Below are 13,980 nucleotides of genomic sequence, written 5' to 3' on the forward strand. Positions count from 1 at the left end.
TACAAGCGTGCCTCTCCCAGTGAACACAAGACTGTTGTTGACCGATGCACAGAAGGTCAAACAGGCCTTGCAGGTGCATGTTTTCCATCCCTGATGCTGCTTTATAAGCCAGAGAAGCCTTTAAAGGGAAGACAGATGAAGAAAAAACAAAGAGGGATGGATCTGGAAGAGCAGGAGAGCATCTACACAAGATACCAGTTCTAACCAACCTGTGTGTTTTTAGCCCATATCAGATAAGTGTTCAGCAAGCAGATAACACTCTGCCATTTTCTCACATCTTTTTGCTTTGGCATTTTTCAAATGTTACTTACTTCAAAAAGCAGTTTCCACCACTCTAGTTGTCAAACCACATGCAGCTTCCTCGAGCTGGCAAGTGAAGTATTTTCATGTTTCAAATACCAGCTGTGGAAAAAAAAAAAATGCTACTGGAATGCCTGCAGGGTGGGTGGGTGGGTGTGTGGGTGTGTATTATTATTATTCCTTAACTTCCAGAAGAGTTTATTTAAGAGTTTAAAGAAAATCTTAACTTTCGAGGAGTCCAAGCAAAAAGGAAAAGAGGTTTCCCAAAAGCTGGTAGAACTGAAAGCAAGACATGCAAAGGGCGGTCTGTATTGTAACTCTACTGCAGCTCCTAGTGCTCATGTGCACACACAAGCGGAATCTCAGAGCTTTGTGATAAATACGCTGTGAAAATGTTTCAATAAACTAAATTGGCTTTTTTTCTTAAAAAAAAAAAAAAAAAAAAAAAGAAAGTTATTTCTAAACAGTCTCCATCTCTGTTTCATGAAAAAATTCCTTTAAGGCCTGATGACACGTCAAATTCTTCTGAGATGAAGTCAGTACTACAAAGTCACTGGCCATCCACAGACAGGTCTCTAACCCAAGTGTGAACGTGCTCCAAGACCAGGGGAATAGACCCAGCTTATGGTACGGGTTGATGCAAGTCAGCCTGGAGTCTTGGTCAGGCAAAGCTCCAGGAGACAGCTGTGAAGGGCAACAGTTTGGCATAGAGGAGGAGGAGGAGGAGAAGGAATGAAAAAAAGGAGGAGTGACAAGAACCTACTTTCAGGTTTATATCACTGGATTCAATGTTCTGTGTAATCATTCCAGGGCAGCAGCTCCAAAATTCTTCTCCTAATGATGCTGCTTCTGGTAGCAACCACTGCTGGCCAGGAGCCCAAGCTGCTACTGAATTACCACCAAGCCTGTGCTCCTGCTTGAAAGCTCACTCCTAGCCTGGGAATTATTAAAGTTCACTTCTTCATAACATCTGTGCTGGGAAAGTGAAGTGCAACTTCAAATGACTCGGCCATAGTAACAAGGAAGGAAAAAAAAAAAAAAAAAAGAAAGAAATTCTCCAAATAAACTGCACGAATTATCCAAAAGGCACAATTGTTAAGTAGCGGACATTCCAATTTCATCGCCTTCCACTGCAATCTACAATGCTAAAAACACCACAAACCTCAGTTTTCCTTCTGAGATTACCGGGTTATATTTATGATGTGAACAAGAACACTGAAGTTTAGGGTAGGAGGGAGGGTGGGAGATGGTGGGAATGTGAAAGTCTTTCCAGAAACACTAGAAGAAACACAAAGTTCATCTGTTGGGCATCATTTGGAGATTAAGACCCCAAGCTCTGGATTTCCCATTTGTGACAGAGAACTGCCAGTGGATCTGTTGGTTCATAAAACTGCTCCCCTATATTTGAGGAAAGCACAGGTTCAGACTTCTACCACTACCACGTTCTCAGAGAAGTCAGAAGATTGGTTTGTGGGTAACACGCACAGCATAAGCAGTAGCTCATGGCCAATCCTCCCTACTTTTTAGGGCCTACCATAGTATTATTCAGCAAGTACTTTAACCACGATAAAACAAATAATTTTCATCACAATTATTAGACTGACAAATGGGAAAAAAAGTAAACAGCACCACCTCTACCACATTTTAAGCTGTAAGATGCTAAAGAAGCTGTTTCCATGGTCAAGACAAATGGACATGATCATGATGTCAATGGTGTTTGCTGACAGCCGTGACCCCAGACTGGTCCAGCCCTGCCTACCAGCAAAGGCCTCAGCAAGAACATTGTCCTGGTTTGAGGATTTTGGCCTAAACCACGACAAACGTTATACCACCAGGACTGGACTCTCCCCCCTACTTGCCCCCACTCCACCAGCCTTCCCCTCATTTGGGATAAATATCGAATTCCACAGTCTGGGTCAGCTGTGAGCGTTGAAAGAAGAGAACTAGTGCATCACTCTACAGTCACATCACCACAGAGGTTTGGGGGATTTTGCGAAGACAGAGAAGCATTATTTCTGCTATTATATATAGATGAGGTTTCTCCTGGGCTCTGGGCACACAAAAAACAGGCTGTTGTATCACATATTAAATCCAGGATGTCAAAGAGAAGAGTCTCCAGACCTCCACCAACTGAGAAATTGCGTGGCATTCCCCCATCATACTTTTACCTCCAAGAACAATTACATATTACCTGATGTGGATTCCTCCAGCAAGTTGAAAATAGCATGGCTTTTGTCACAAATTACTTGATTTTTCATTTTTATTTTGCATGGTCTTTGCAGACATAGCATGTTATAAATACAACATTTGTAAAAACTCAACAGCTGAAACAATTATCTCATTTTGAAAGTGCATTTCAAACACACATATTTCTGACTTCTTCACATTTTTATGCGACTGATCAACAACACTGAATCTAATAAAACCAGTGCTTTTAAGTCTTTGGGGGGAAAAAGGCAGCAGAATGTATTCTTCCAGGCATGAATTTTCCAAAAGTCTGTTAAAAAACATGCTGCTTCAATATCTGGTTAATACACAGAGGGATGTACGAATGTGTGTGTGTGTATATATATATATTTGTAGGCTCGCAGATAGAGCAAAGAATTCTAAGATCACATTAGGATAAAGGTGATCTAATGACCCAGCTGGCATAGTTAGCAGAATTTGTCAAGAAGAAAAAGGTGATTTGTTCTCCAGCACCAGAACCACCACTAAGAGCAACACTTCAAAGCATTATTGACCAGACAGTAGGTAGCACATTTCCTTCCCCTAGTGACAAGAACTAATGTTTTAACACGTAATCATGTTCCAAACATAAAGGCACAATTAATGGAGGAAAAGAAGAAGCGATCATTGTTCTTTCATAGAGGTGTACGGATTGGGACTGGAGGACCTTGGGCCACCTCAGATAGGTCAGTGATAAAAGGGACATTAGACAAGGAGCTGGGAAAAATCGCCTTCTGCTCTCCCTGAACAAAAGTGCATCTTATGATCAGACAAGGCAACAAAACCAGTGATCATTCAGCTGAAACAACAGATGTACAGGCTCACGGTTCATGCTTCGGCAACAGGATTTTAACAAGTGATCATCAAATTTAGCAGAAGAAAAATACCTTTTCACAGTGTGGTGGGTGTCCATTTGTTAAGTCAGTATTTCCTAAACAAGCAAACTTTCAGGATTAAGGAATCCTATCCAACATGAACATAACTGACTACAACCCTCCCAGACACCGGGCATCCAGAAAATCCGTCTCTGGTTTTAAATCACCTGACCTAAAAAGAACTTGGCTAGAAATTACTTGCATTTAAACAAGCAATATGGATGCGGACTCACTAATATTTAGAAAAATAGGAAAAACCAAAGTTCTTTAGTTCGAACTTTGGTTTGTATTTACAGAAGGGGGAGAAAATTGTAGGCATGCTTTTCAACTACAGACTTCTGTGGGATAGCAAAAAAGTCAAAATTCAAAATACTATCTTTCCAAACACAGGGATTTCACAAGTCTCCAGGCACACAATCACATAAGATTCAGAGGTATCCTGGTTAAGAAAGTCAAAACCTCTTTTATACACAATCCCCCACTCACTTTGAACTGGCCTGAGCAATGACGTGTTGGAAAATAAAAAAGGCACAAAGCAAAATCTTAAGATGCTACAGGATGAGCTTCACTGTCTAATGGTATCCTCCCCTCAGATGTGCACCATACACAGGAAGATATTCAAGTGTTTTCAGTCAACAAAAACAAAGCAATTCCACAGGCCTACAAATCAAAAGAAAAGAAAGAAAACCTCAAAGAGCAGAAAACTTGCCAGTATGCAATCCCCATCCACATTTCTGAGTTAAAGTGGAACTCTGAAAGGTAAAAATTACTTGTGCAATAAAGACATTAAATGTAAACCAGAGTAATCAACATTGCGTGATTCTGCAAGCTCAGTGCCGCTATCGTATGCTGTCCAAATAATGCACTTCTGGGTACAGAGTGTTAATAAGGAGAGCCAAGAGATTATTGCCATCTCGAAGACAGTGTTCTGGATGCTTGATGAACTGGGAAGCCTGGGAGAGTTGCTCCTGATAATCCATATATTGTTTGTTTGATGCCATAGATTCAAGAGCATTCAGTGCCTACAGATACAAGGGAAAATTCTGTTAGCTGTGTGTCCTTCTGTCCATAACAAACCTGTTCATGACCCACCATGTGCACAATTCCCCTACAAGATCCTTATCTACTAGAGAACCCGGAGTATTTGGACCAAAGCATTTGTAAAATACAATCGCATAACACTGTTTCAAGTCAAGTCATATTTTTCAAGCTGTCCTCTCTGAGACAACTGTTCTATCAAGGCTTGCTAGGATTCTGTAACCCAGATATTGTCAAATATTTACTTCATGAATTCAAAACATGGTCTCAAGGAAGTTACACCAAACTACAAACTGCAACACACTTAACTACTCATTTCAAGTTGATCTTATGAACGTCTTGACTTTCATAAAAGTATTATCTTGCTTACATTAATAATATTACAGAGACAATGCCAAGTGAGAAATTATACGTAAGAGAGCCAATGCTGGCAGTATCAGCCAGGGCAAATGCTGGAATCGTGTCTGAACGAGTTTCATTCACTTCTTAGAGAAGCACGTTGTACCAAGTAAGTTACTTTGCTCTAGTTTCTAATCAACTCCTCCTTCCTCTTCTCATGCACTTACTGGAACAATAATAATCGTCAGCGCACATGCTAAAGAAGAAATGTTTATTTGTCATAGGGCTTTTAAGCCCTGAGCTCACATAAACAAATGTTAGTGTGAATGCAGCCCTTCTTTATCACCGAAAAGCAGTACGATCACGGCAACATTGTTTTTTCCTGTTTGTTTTAAAGTCCTACCTGCTATGTCCCAAAGTTTCCGAACTCAGGGTTTACAGTCATAAGTTCATCTGCACCTTTTCAGTGTATAGCATTAGAAACTGACGTCTTCATATTAATACAGAATGCTGTATAAACAGTTTTACCTGGGACCACTTTAGGTGAGGTCTCAGACACACAGTCCTGCTACCAGAGTTCAGCAAACTCGCACCATCACCCAGCCTATGCTGCACCTGGCCTTGTCTCTGGCAAATGGTCTTTTGATGCAAAATAGTACATAAGTTTGCGATACACTCCCTTCCCCAAGAAGGCAAAGCTACTTCTGAAATTCAGAATTTAGAGCCAGATGTAAAGCAGTAGCAAAAAAAGATCAAGGACACTCAGTGCTAAATCAAATCAACAAGTTGAGAGCGGGATCTAGCTTGAAGAAATGCTCTTATCAGCTTCACCCCACAAGTTGAGCAAGCACGCAAAGAGAGCGTGTCGAGAAGCCAGCAACTGGCACACACTACCTGCTGGGCCTTCTGCGACAGCTTCGGCTCTGACCCCGCTTTCAGGCGGACTTGACTCTCTGCAGGAATCTGCACCAAGAGGAAGGCAGACAAGCTGCGGGCAACCACCCGAAACCTTGCACAGGGAGAAAGACAGAGAGGGAAGGTGTATCAAATTTGCAGGTCATCAACAGCAGATAAACCAGAAGTTCTAACCCATGAGATATCTCTTGCATGAGGACCTTTTTCAATGATTTAGAAAAAAATAAATCCCTTTAATATACACATAATAGGATATCATACATACTAGAGGATACCACCATACATATAAAATGTTACATGCATTCCAAGCTTAGTTGAAGCCTTGAGGTCCCATCTGAAATAGTCCTTCATTTCACAGCCTCTGAAACATCCTTATCACCCAAATCAAAGGATGAGTTAAACGAAACTAAGATTTCAGAGCAATTTCAACAGGATTGCATCCCAGAAGGTCTTTATAAACATAAAGTTATGTTTAGGTACTGTGTTGAATCGGTGTTACACAAACATTTATGTATTTTTTCTTGGCATTCTTTCCACAGTGAACTTGATTTTCACGGAATCACGGAATTTTCAGAGTTGGAAGGGACCTCTAGAGATCATCTAGTCCAACTCCCCTGCCAAAGCAGGATTGCCCAGAGCACATTACTCAGGACTGCATCCGGGCGGGTCTTGAAAATCTCCAGATAAGGGGACTCCACACCCTCCCTGGGCAGCCTGTGCCAGTGCTCTGTCACCCTCATTTTAATACCTAACAACCAAACCTGGTGTCTCTCTTTAGAAGAGAAAGTGAATACCAAGCGAGCACATATTTCTTTGAGCTTCTCTTAACATTTCCAATGCCTCAAGGTGAAGATGTAAAAGGCATCAACACGTGATCACACAAAATTCTTGTGACACCAACAGGAACAGTATTCTACAGACCATGTGAAAGTACTTTCCTCTCATGAACAGTCTCCCGACAAACTTCACTGCAATTGAACTTTAAGCCAGAATCACAACTGCATTTTCTTTCCTTTTCCACCACAGACTTTGCAGAAGTTCATATCCTATACTTAACCAGATTCAAACACTTGCTACAACTTTTCAGTGATGGGCTCAAACAACTTTATAGATTTGGGGACACCCTAGATTCAGAGCATCTTTTGACATTGCACTGTGCAGTCTGGGTCCAGGCTGCAGCTTTTTTAACATGATGACTGAAATCAATTAATTTACTGCATCTTCAACCCTTACCTGGGTGACAAAGGAGACCTCCTGCCAAGCCCAATAGCACCAAGAATTCCAGAACTCAGTCTCTCCTCAGCCAGCTGACTCTGCCTGCCTTGGATTGACAGCAGCGTCCGAATGACAGATTCGATCAGAATGGTGTCATCTTGCTCCATCTGAATCAAGGATAATTGCATGGCTTTGTGCCACCAAAGAAACAGCTTTGCCTCTTCCTTCACTGAGCTTTAGGTGAGATTTAAAGAATAAAATTAAAATAGATATACAAATTAAGAAAAGTCAGATGCATAAGTTAAGAAGTTTGTATCTCTCCCCATTAGGGCCATGAAGAATTCAGATGGTTAATTAATAACAGCTAATCTTACTATATGAGGAGAGCATAACTATACTACCCCACCAGATGTTATGCTGCTGTAACTGCTGCTGTTATGGATTTAACGCAGACATCAGCTAGCAGGTTTTAAGAGCCTGTAAGAGGACAAAAAGCAATGCTTCCTTTTAAGCTTTACAACTGAGAATAAATGATACTGCAGCCATAAGTGGGTTTAAACTTGTCTAAGATTGGTATAAAAGGAATGAAGCTGTATCTCTAACTCTTTTCTTTTTTTTTTCTTTACTTACCAATAAAACACTTTAGGAAGCACTAGATGTTGTTTCCACAACAATTTAGACTTTTAATATGATCTTCTAGAAAAGTAAACTGTGAAGTTTTTTGCTGAGCAAAGCACAAAGTGAAGTTCCCCCTACGATATTTTTAACCTTTCCCCGAGCAGTCTGCAGTTTAAGTTAACGAGCTCAGATTTTCCACATAAAGCATCAGCACGAGTTTCCTGCATCAGACCATCCTCGCATCCCTTCGCCCAGTCACTTCCCATCCCAAGCACTTAGAGCTTTGATGTTTAGAGCAAGGTTTAATTTAATATGGTGGCTTTGCTGTCGCCTTTATACTTTGGCAATAAAATTACCATGACACTTACAACAGTGAAAGTATTCTTTGAATTTCAAGAAACAGTGGGAATATACATTTTCCCAAAATGTTCTTTCATGGCAAATATGAACGTTATCAACATTAATAAGGAAAAATATTCACCATGGTTGCTAAATTCTGGCCATTTCAGTACCAACTGGAAATATAGTTGTTACATACTTTAAGTACAAAGTGTTATCGTTTTAACCGCAAAGCAACCCATCCATTTCCCCCCAGAACCCTGTTATCTAATTAATTTGTTCTACAGAGATACAGGCCCCTAACTCTGGACATCCCACCACATTCACTGGGTTCAGATTTGGTTCAGAGCTGCCAACAGTCTTGAAGACCAGTTCTCTCAGTGTCAAGCTGATTATTTAGCATATAACGCATCCCACCTAGTGGACATTCTGGAAAATGTAATCTATGGTGATTTAAGGTTTGCTTAAAGTAATTTAAATAGAGTGCAAATCCAGCCATTGAAATCAAGCTTCTCTGACTGAAAACTGACCAAAACTGCACCAGAAGTGGTTCAAGTAAATAAAATTCCCTCTTCTGTTTAACCACAACAACTGGCACCGAGGTTGGACAGACTTTGTAACAGCAGATATAGAAGGACCGGCCATTTCATCCAGCAGCCTGGTGATATTAAACTATATTAACCTAGCCCCATAATTATACCAGCTACACAACTACAGCCTTATTTAAGAGTCAAGGCAGATTGAAGGCCTTAACTTGAAAAGTCAAGCAGGTCAAGGCAGGTGATTCTGCCCTCTACTCAGCTCTGGGGAGACCACACCTGGAGTACGGCATCCAGCTCTTGGTCCCCCAACATAAGAAGGACATGGACCTATCGGAGCAGGTCCAGGAGGGCCACGAAGATATCAGAGGGCTGGAGCACCTCTGCTATGAAGACAGGCTGAGAGAGTTGGGGTTGTTCAGCCTGGAGAAGAGAAGACTCCTGGGAGACTTTACAGCAGCTTTCCAGTATCCAAAAGGGGGCCTACGGGAAAGCTGGAAAGGGAATTTTTACAAGGGCATGAAGTGATAGGATGAGGGGGAATGGTTTCAATCTGGAAGATGAGAGATTTAGGAAAGATATTAGGAAGAAATTTTTCACCATGAGGGTGGTGAAACACTGGAACAAATTACCGAGGGAAACTGTGGCTGCCCCATCCCTGGTGGTGTTCAAGGCCAGGTTGGATGGGGCTTTGAGCTATGTGGTCTAGTGGGCGATGTCCCTGCTCATGGCAGGGGGGTTGGAACTGGATGGTCTTTAAGGTCCCTTCCAACCTAAAGCATTGTATGATTCAGAAGCCTTGAGTTTCATACCTTGGGTACACTTGCTCTAGCCACTTGCTGATGGTTAGTAGGATTTTCATCTCATTGGTAAGGGTTTGGTCAGCATTCAGGCATTGCAGCAGGTAGACATACAGGGTCAAGTAGCTTCCTAAAGACAGACACTCCTGCAGGAATTCTTCCATGGTTAGCTCAGGAACTTGGAGGGAGGCAAGTATAGGTCCCCAGCCTAAATCCTGGTGGTGAGGGCAATCTATAAAGAAAACAAAAGGACAGAACAAAGAGCATGTGAGTAAGCAGCACCTGGTAAAACCTAAGAACTGGATCTACTTCTCTGTGTTCCTTTAAAATTACAGAATTCGGGTCATTTTAGCTGTTCTCCAGGTGATCAATTTCTCATGCAACTCTGAGGGAGAGAAAAAAAACACTCCACTTTCACAGAGCATCTCCTTGAGGTCAAGGCAAGATATTTTCCCAGCATTCAGTCAGGATTAAATTTGAAAATGGTAGCAATGGAATTTTAAATATTTCCTTCAGGTGTACTGAAATCTGATCACATAGGATGTGGAAGAAATCAATATGTAGTTCCACAAGGGTTATGCATAAAGAAACACTCTTTCCTTCCCCCCTCCCAAAAAAATGAAACACAACAGAAAAACACCACACACAACAGAACTTCAGAGTTTTACCAATTAATAGTATTTTTTTTCTTAAATTAGCCTACAGAACACTACAGGAAGGGATACAAACACTTGTTTTGCTCTCTTGGGATGATTCCTTTTTAAAGAAGTCCTCCCCTTTAGCTGGAAAAATGGCAACCATTAACAGAGAGCAAATCAGTCTTCACAGAGACATATATAGTTCCAAGAAAAGACACGATTAGAGCAGCTGAAAAACTCAAACCACCATGGCCTGACTTATCCACATCTAGTTACTACAGCACATACATGGGGGACAGCTGGCAGACATCAGATACAAAGAAAGGAGCTCTGATTACAGAAACCAGACTAAAACCCAATTCCAGTACTGGGCATCGTGAAGCTGTAAGGATTCCAGACAATTCATCAATGATTTAGATGAGGGAATTGAGTGTACTATCAGCAAGTTTGCTGATGACACTAAGCTAGGAGGAGTGGCTGACATGCCAGAGGGCTGTGCTGCCATCCAGAGAGACTTGGACAGGCTGGAGATTTGGGCAGGGAATAACTTCATGAAATACAACAAGGGAAAGTGTAGGGTCCTACATCTGGGCAGAAACAACCCCAGGTTCCAGTATAGGATGGGGAGCTACCTGTTAGAGAGCAGTGTAGAGGAAAGGGACCTGGGGGTCCTGGTGGACAGCAGGATGACCATGAGCCAGCACTGTGCCCTTGTGGCCAAGAAGGCCAATGGCATCCTGGGCTGTATTAGAAGGGGGGTGGTTAGCAGATCGAGAGAGGTCCTCCTTCCCCTCTACTCTGCCCTGGTGAGACCGCATCTGGAATATTGTGTCCAGTTCTGGGCCCCTCAGTTCAAGAAGGACAGAGAGCTGCTGGAGAGAGTCCAGCATAGGGCAACTAAGATGATTAAGGGAGTGGAGCATCTCCCTTATGAGGAAAGACTGAGGGAGCTGGGTCTCTTTAGTTTGGAGAAGAGGAGACTGAGGGGTGATCTTATTAGCGTTTATAAATATATAAAGGGGGAATGTCATGAGGATGGAGCCAGGCTCTTCTCAGTAGCAACCAATGATAGGACAAGGGGTAATGGATTCAAGCTGGAACACAAGAGGTTCCACTTAAATTTGAGAAGAAACTTCTTCTCAGTGAGGGTGACAGAGCACTGGAACAGGCTGCCCAGGGAGGTTGTGGAGTCTCCTTCTCTGGAGACATTCAAAACTCGCCTGGATGCTTTCCTGTGCAACCTCATCTAGGTGTTCCTGCTCCAACAGGGGGATTGGACTAGATGATCTTTTGAGGTCCCTTCCAATCCCTAGCATACTGTGATACTGTGATACTGTGAATTTGCATTTAATGGGCACCCGAAGACTGATCAACGTATTTGAGACAAGCAGCAAAACAAGACAGGCTCCTACCTTCATTGAAGTAAGCAGTGATGCAGGCTTCTGTCGTCTCTGCCATGTGTCGCACAGAGGCCAGGCTCTGACACGCTGCTGTGAGAAGGGGCATCGCTAGCAACCCGTGCACTTTGCTGTCGATCCACTTTCGTAAGCTCACCCGGAGCGACTCAGCTGTTGTAACGCTCGAATTGTTCATCATCATCAGCGTTTCTGTAAAGAGACTGCTGAGGGCCATATGACGCGTTTGCAGATCCATCTCTGAAAGTCAGAAATACGAAAAACATTTCAGTAAATAGACATTAGAACCCAAATTCAACTCCACCACTGAACCCTTTTTCTGTAGATACTGGGAAAAGCCTCTTGCCCTTTACACACCTCAATTCCTCGTCTGTACTTGCAAAGCCACAGTAAGACACCCATTCCTTGCAGTCTCTTCCCTTCATGAGATAGTTCATCATTCATTAAACAGAGACACAACTAATACAGCAGAGTACATTGGAGCCCGTCTTTCACTTAGAGTCTTTCACCATGACTACAGTGCAAATAAATTGAATGATAAAGCATGTTTACAGTCTCCGAGAATAAACTGTGTTTTAATACCCAGGTTAAGCACAGCTTAGAGTGAAACAACCAAGATTTTATATGATTCGATTTGAAATAAGAGAGACCACGCATTTTCAGGTTCCTAGATATCCTGCTAGTGCCAGTGTTCAGCCCCAGAATACTTTTTTAACCATCTCTTGGCATTGCCTGAACATATTATCGTGGGCCACCTGTAACAGCACCCTCAAAGCACAAACATTTCAGGCGCTTGGCTCAAGTGTAACTACAGACTACACCCTTGAATATATTGATAAAAAACACCACCATTGTTATAAAAGAAAAAAATTCAAGCAACATCAGCCATTGTAGAAAGAAAAATTTCAACTAGTTAAGAAGAGTTGTGTACAAAGAGGGATTAATCACTGGAAAAACATCACAAAAAGAAGCCAAGACCTTCACACTTGCAGATATTTGAAGCTCACCAGACAAGGTGCTGAACAACCTGATTTAATTTTGAAGCTAGCCCTGGTTTCAAGAGGAGGCTGGACTACAGGCCTCCACAGGTCCCTTCCAATCTAAACTATTCTGTTTGTATCATCTACCTACTAAGAAAGAAAAAAACAAAAGCCCCAAAAGTCATAGCACAGATCTCCAGTAAGGGTAAACATCTTATCACAGACAAAATGAGAGACAATGGCAGGAGGTTAACTGACTTCCCGAAGGTCACAACTAGTTTTACAACTAGCCAAGTCCCGCTCCACAGGCTGCAGACGACCAAGCAGGACCACTACCAGACGCCTGACACCAGGGCCCACCAGCTCCCCTGGGACAAGTCCTGGCACAGTGCTCGTGTGAGAAGTCCAGCTTTCTCCTCTCCAGCTGTTGCCAAGAGACAGTGCTGCCCTGGAGGCTCTTCCAAAAACCTCCACCAGCCCCCTCCAAACCTCACAGAGAAGCTACATCTGATACACACCACCACTTTCCTGCCACTGCATCAGAGATCCTCCTGCATGCCACAGCCTGGTTGAGAAACACCTAATGTTCTCCCTTTCAGCTTTTTAACGTGTACAAGTGTGCACAGGCGTTCAGGAAACAGAGTGGCTCCTCTTATACTGGAGGTCTCCACCAAAATTTTTCAGTTACGAGGAGTGCTGGCAGTAACAGGCAAGCCTTCACTTCTTGTCGAGTCACAACGAATTTTGCTGACTATGGGGCTGTCCTACAGAGCTTGCCCAAGTAGCAATACAAGTACTGAGAGACAGTTAACAGTCACACAGATTTTTGAGCACTTTCTGTCCACTCTTGCTAGCACACTAGTGTGGGTCATTGGACAGGAAGAGACACGACTCCTGACAAGTACTTTTGTGTAGTACAGTGAGATGACTGATTCCACCCAAAGTTTTAGTTTGATAGAGGAAGCTCAGGACAGTACTAATACTGAAACTGAAATCAACATAAATGCTGTGGTTGTGGATATACCATACTACTAGTGTAGATCAATGTAATTTCTCTACTTCAATATCATCAGTTTCCCCAATTGCAGAACAGTTTAGAATCTTTTCTTAGAACCCAAACCCTCAGGACCAAGAGAGTGTATTTGTGTCACCCTTCCTTTTAAAAAAGATACAAAAGTCAAATAAGAATAGAAAAAAAAAAATAAAAAGCTAGACAACAAAGAAAAGAATCCCTCAAGCTCCTGTATGTCAGTTTTACTCACAACATAACTGCTGTTTTTTCTGTTGGTCCTGTCACTCTTGACAGCTCTACAGGGTAACGTTTATATTTTTGTTTTGTGCTAATATACCACCTATATATATATATATACACACATCATCAAAGCAACATGACTTGCTGCCCATATGGGAGACAGTACAGTAATGCAAGTAATTACATAGATGTTATGTCAGTCACAGATGTTCAGCAATCCATGCAGTACAATAAAGGGTCTTGACAATTTTAAAGTCATTTGCCACTTCTTTAACACAAACCTGGAGGATTAAAGATGACTACATCATCTAGCAACTTGGACATTTCTTGTTCCAAAACCGCAAGAGTAATCTTTCCACTTTGTTCTAAGGTGCTGAGAAATTGAACCACCTGGCGAATGTATGCTTGGCACTTCAGTGTTGCATCCTGTTAATCAAAATCAAAATCAATTAGAAAAAAAAATCATGCCTAGAACTGTTTCCACACTCCAT

At 42.1% G+C, this 13,980-nt stretch overlaps 1 protein-coding gene across 1 annotated transcript in view; it reads right to left on the reverse strand.

Moving 5' to 3' along the window:
* Window positions 1-2,553: 2,553 nt before the first annotated feature.
* The window catches only part of EPG5 (ectopic P-granules 5 autophagy tethering factor), a 64,209-nt gene continuing 52,782 nt past the window's right edge, over window positions 2,554-13,980 (reverse strand). The window contains exons 39-44 of the mRNA XM_082497820.1: window positions 13,771-13,915; window positions 11,255-11,497; window positions 9,217-9,436; window positions 6,927-7,142; window positions 5,673-5,787; window positions 2,554-4,423 (exon numbers count right to left, since the gene is read on the reverse strand). Coding sequence (XP_082353946.1) covers window positions 4,241-4,423; window positions 5,673-5,787; window positions 6,927-7,142; window positions 9,217-9,436; window positions 11,255-11,497; window positions 13,771-13,915 — 1,122 coding nt within the window. The 3' untranslated portion in view covers window positions 2,554-4,240. The remainder of the gene's footprint in view (window positions 4,424-5,672; window positions 5,788-6,926; window positions 7,143-9,216; window positions 9,437-11,254; window positions 11,498-13,770; window positions 13,916-13,980) is intronic.

This window comes from Vanellus vanellus (assembly GCF_965231255.1).
Source record: "Vanellus vanellus genome assembly, chromosome: Z".
Lineage (NCBI taxonomy): Eukaryota > Metazoa > Chordata > Aves > Charadriiformes > Charadriidae > Vanellus > Vanellus vanellus.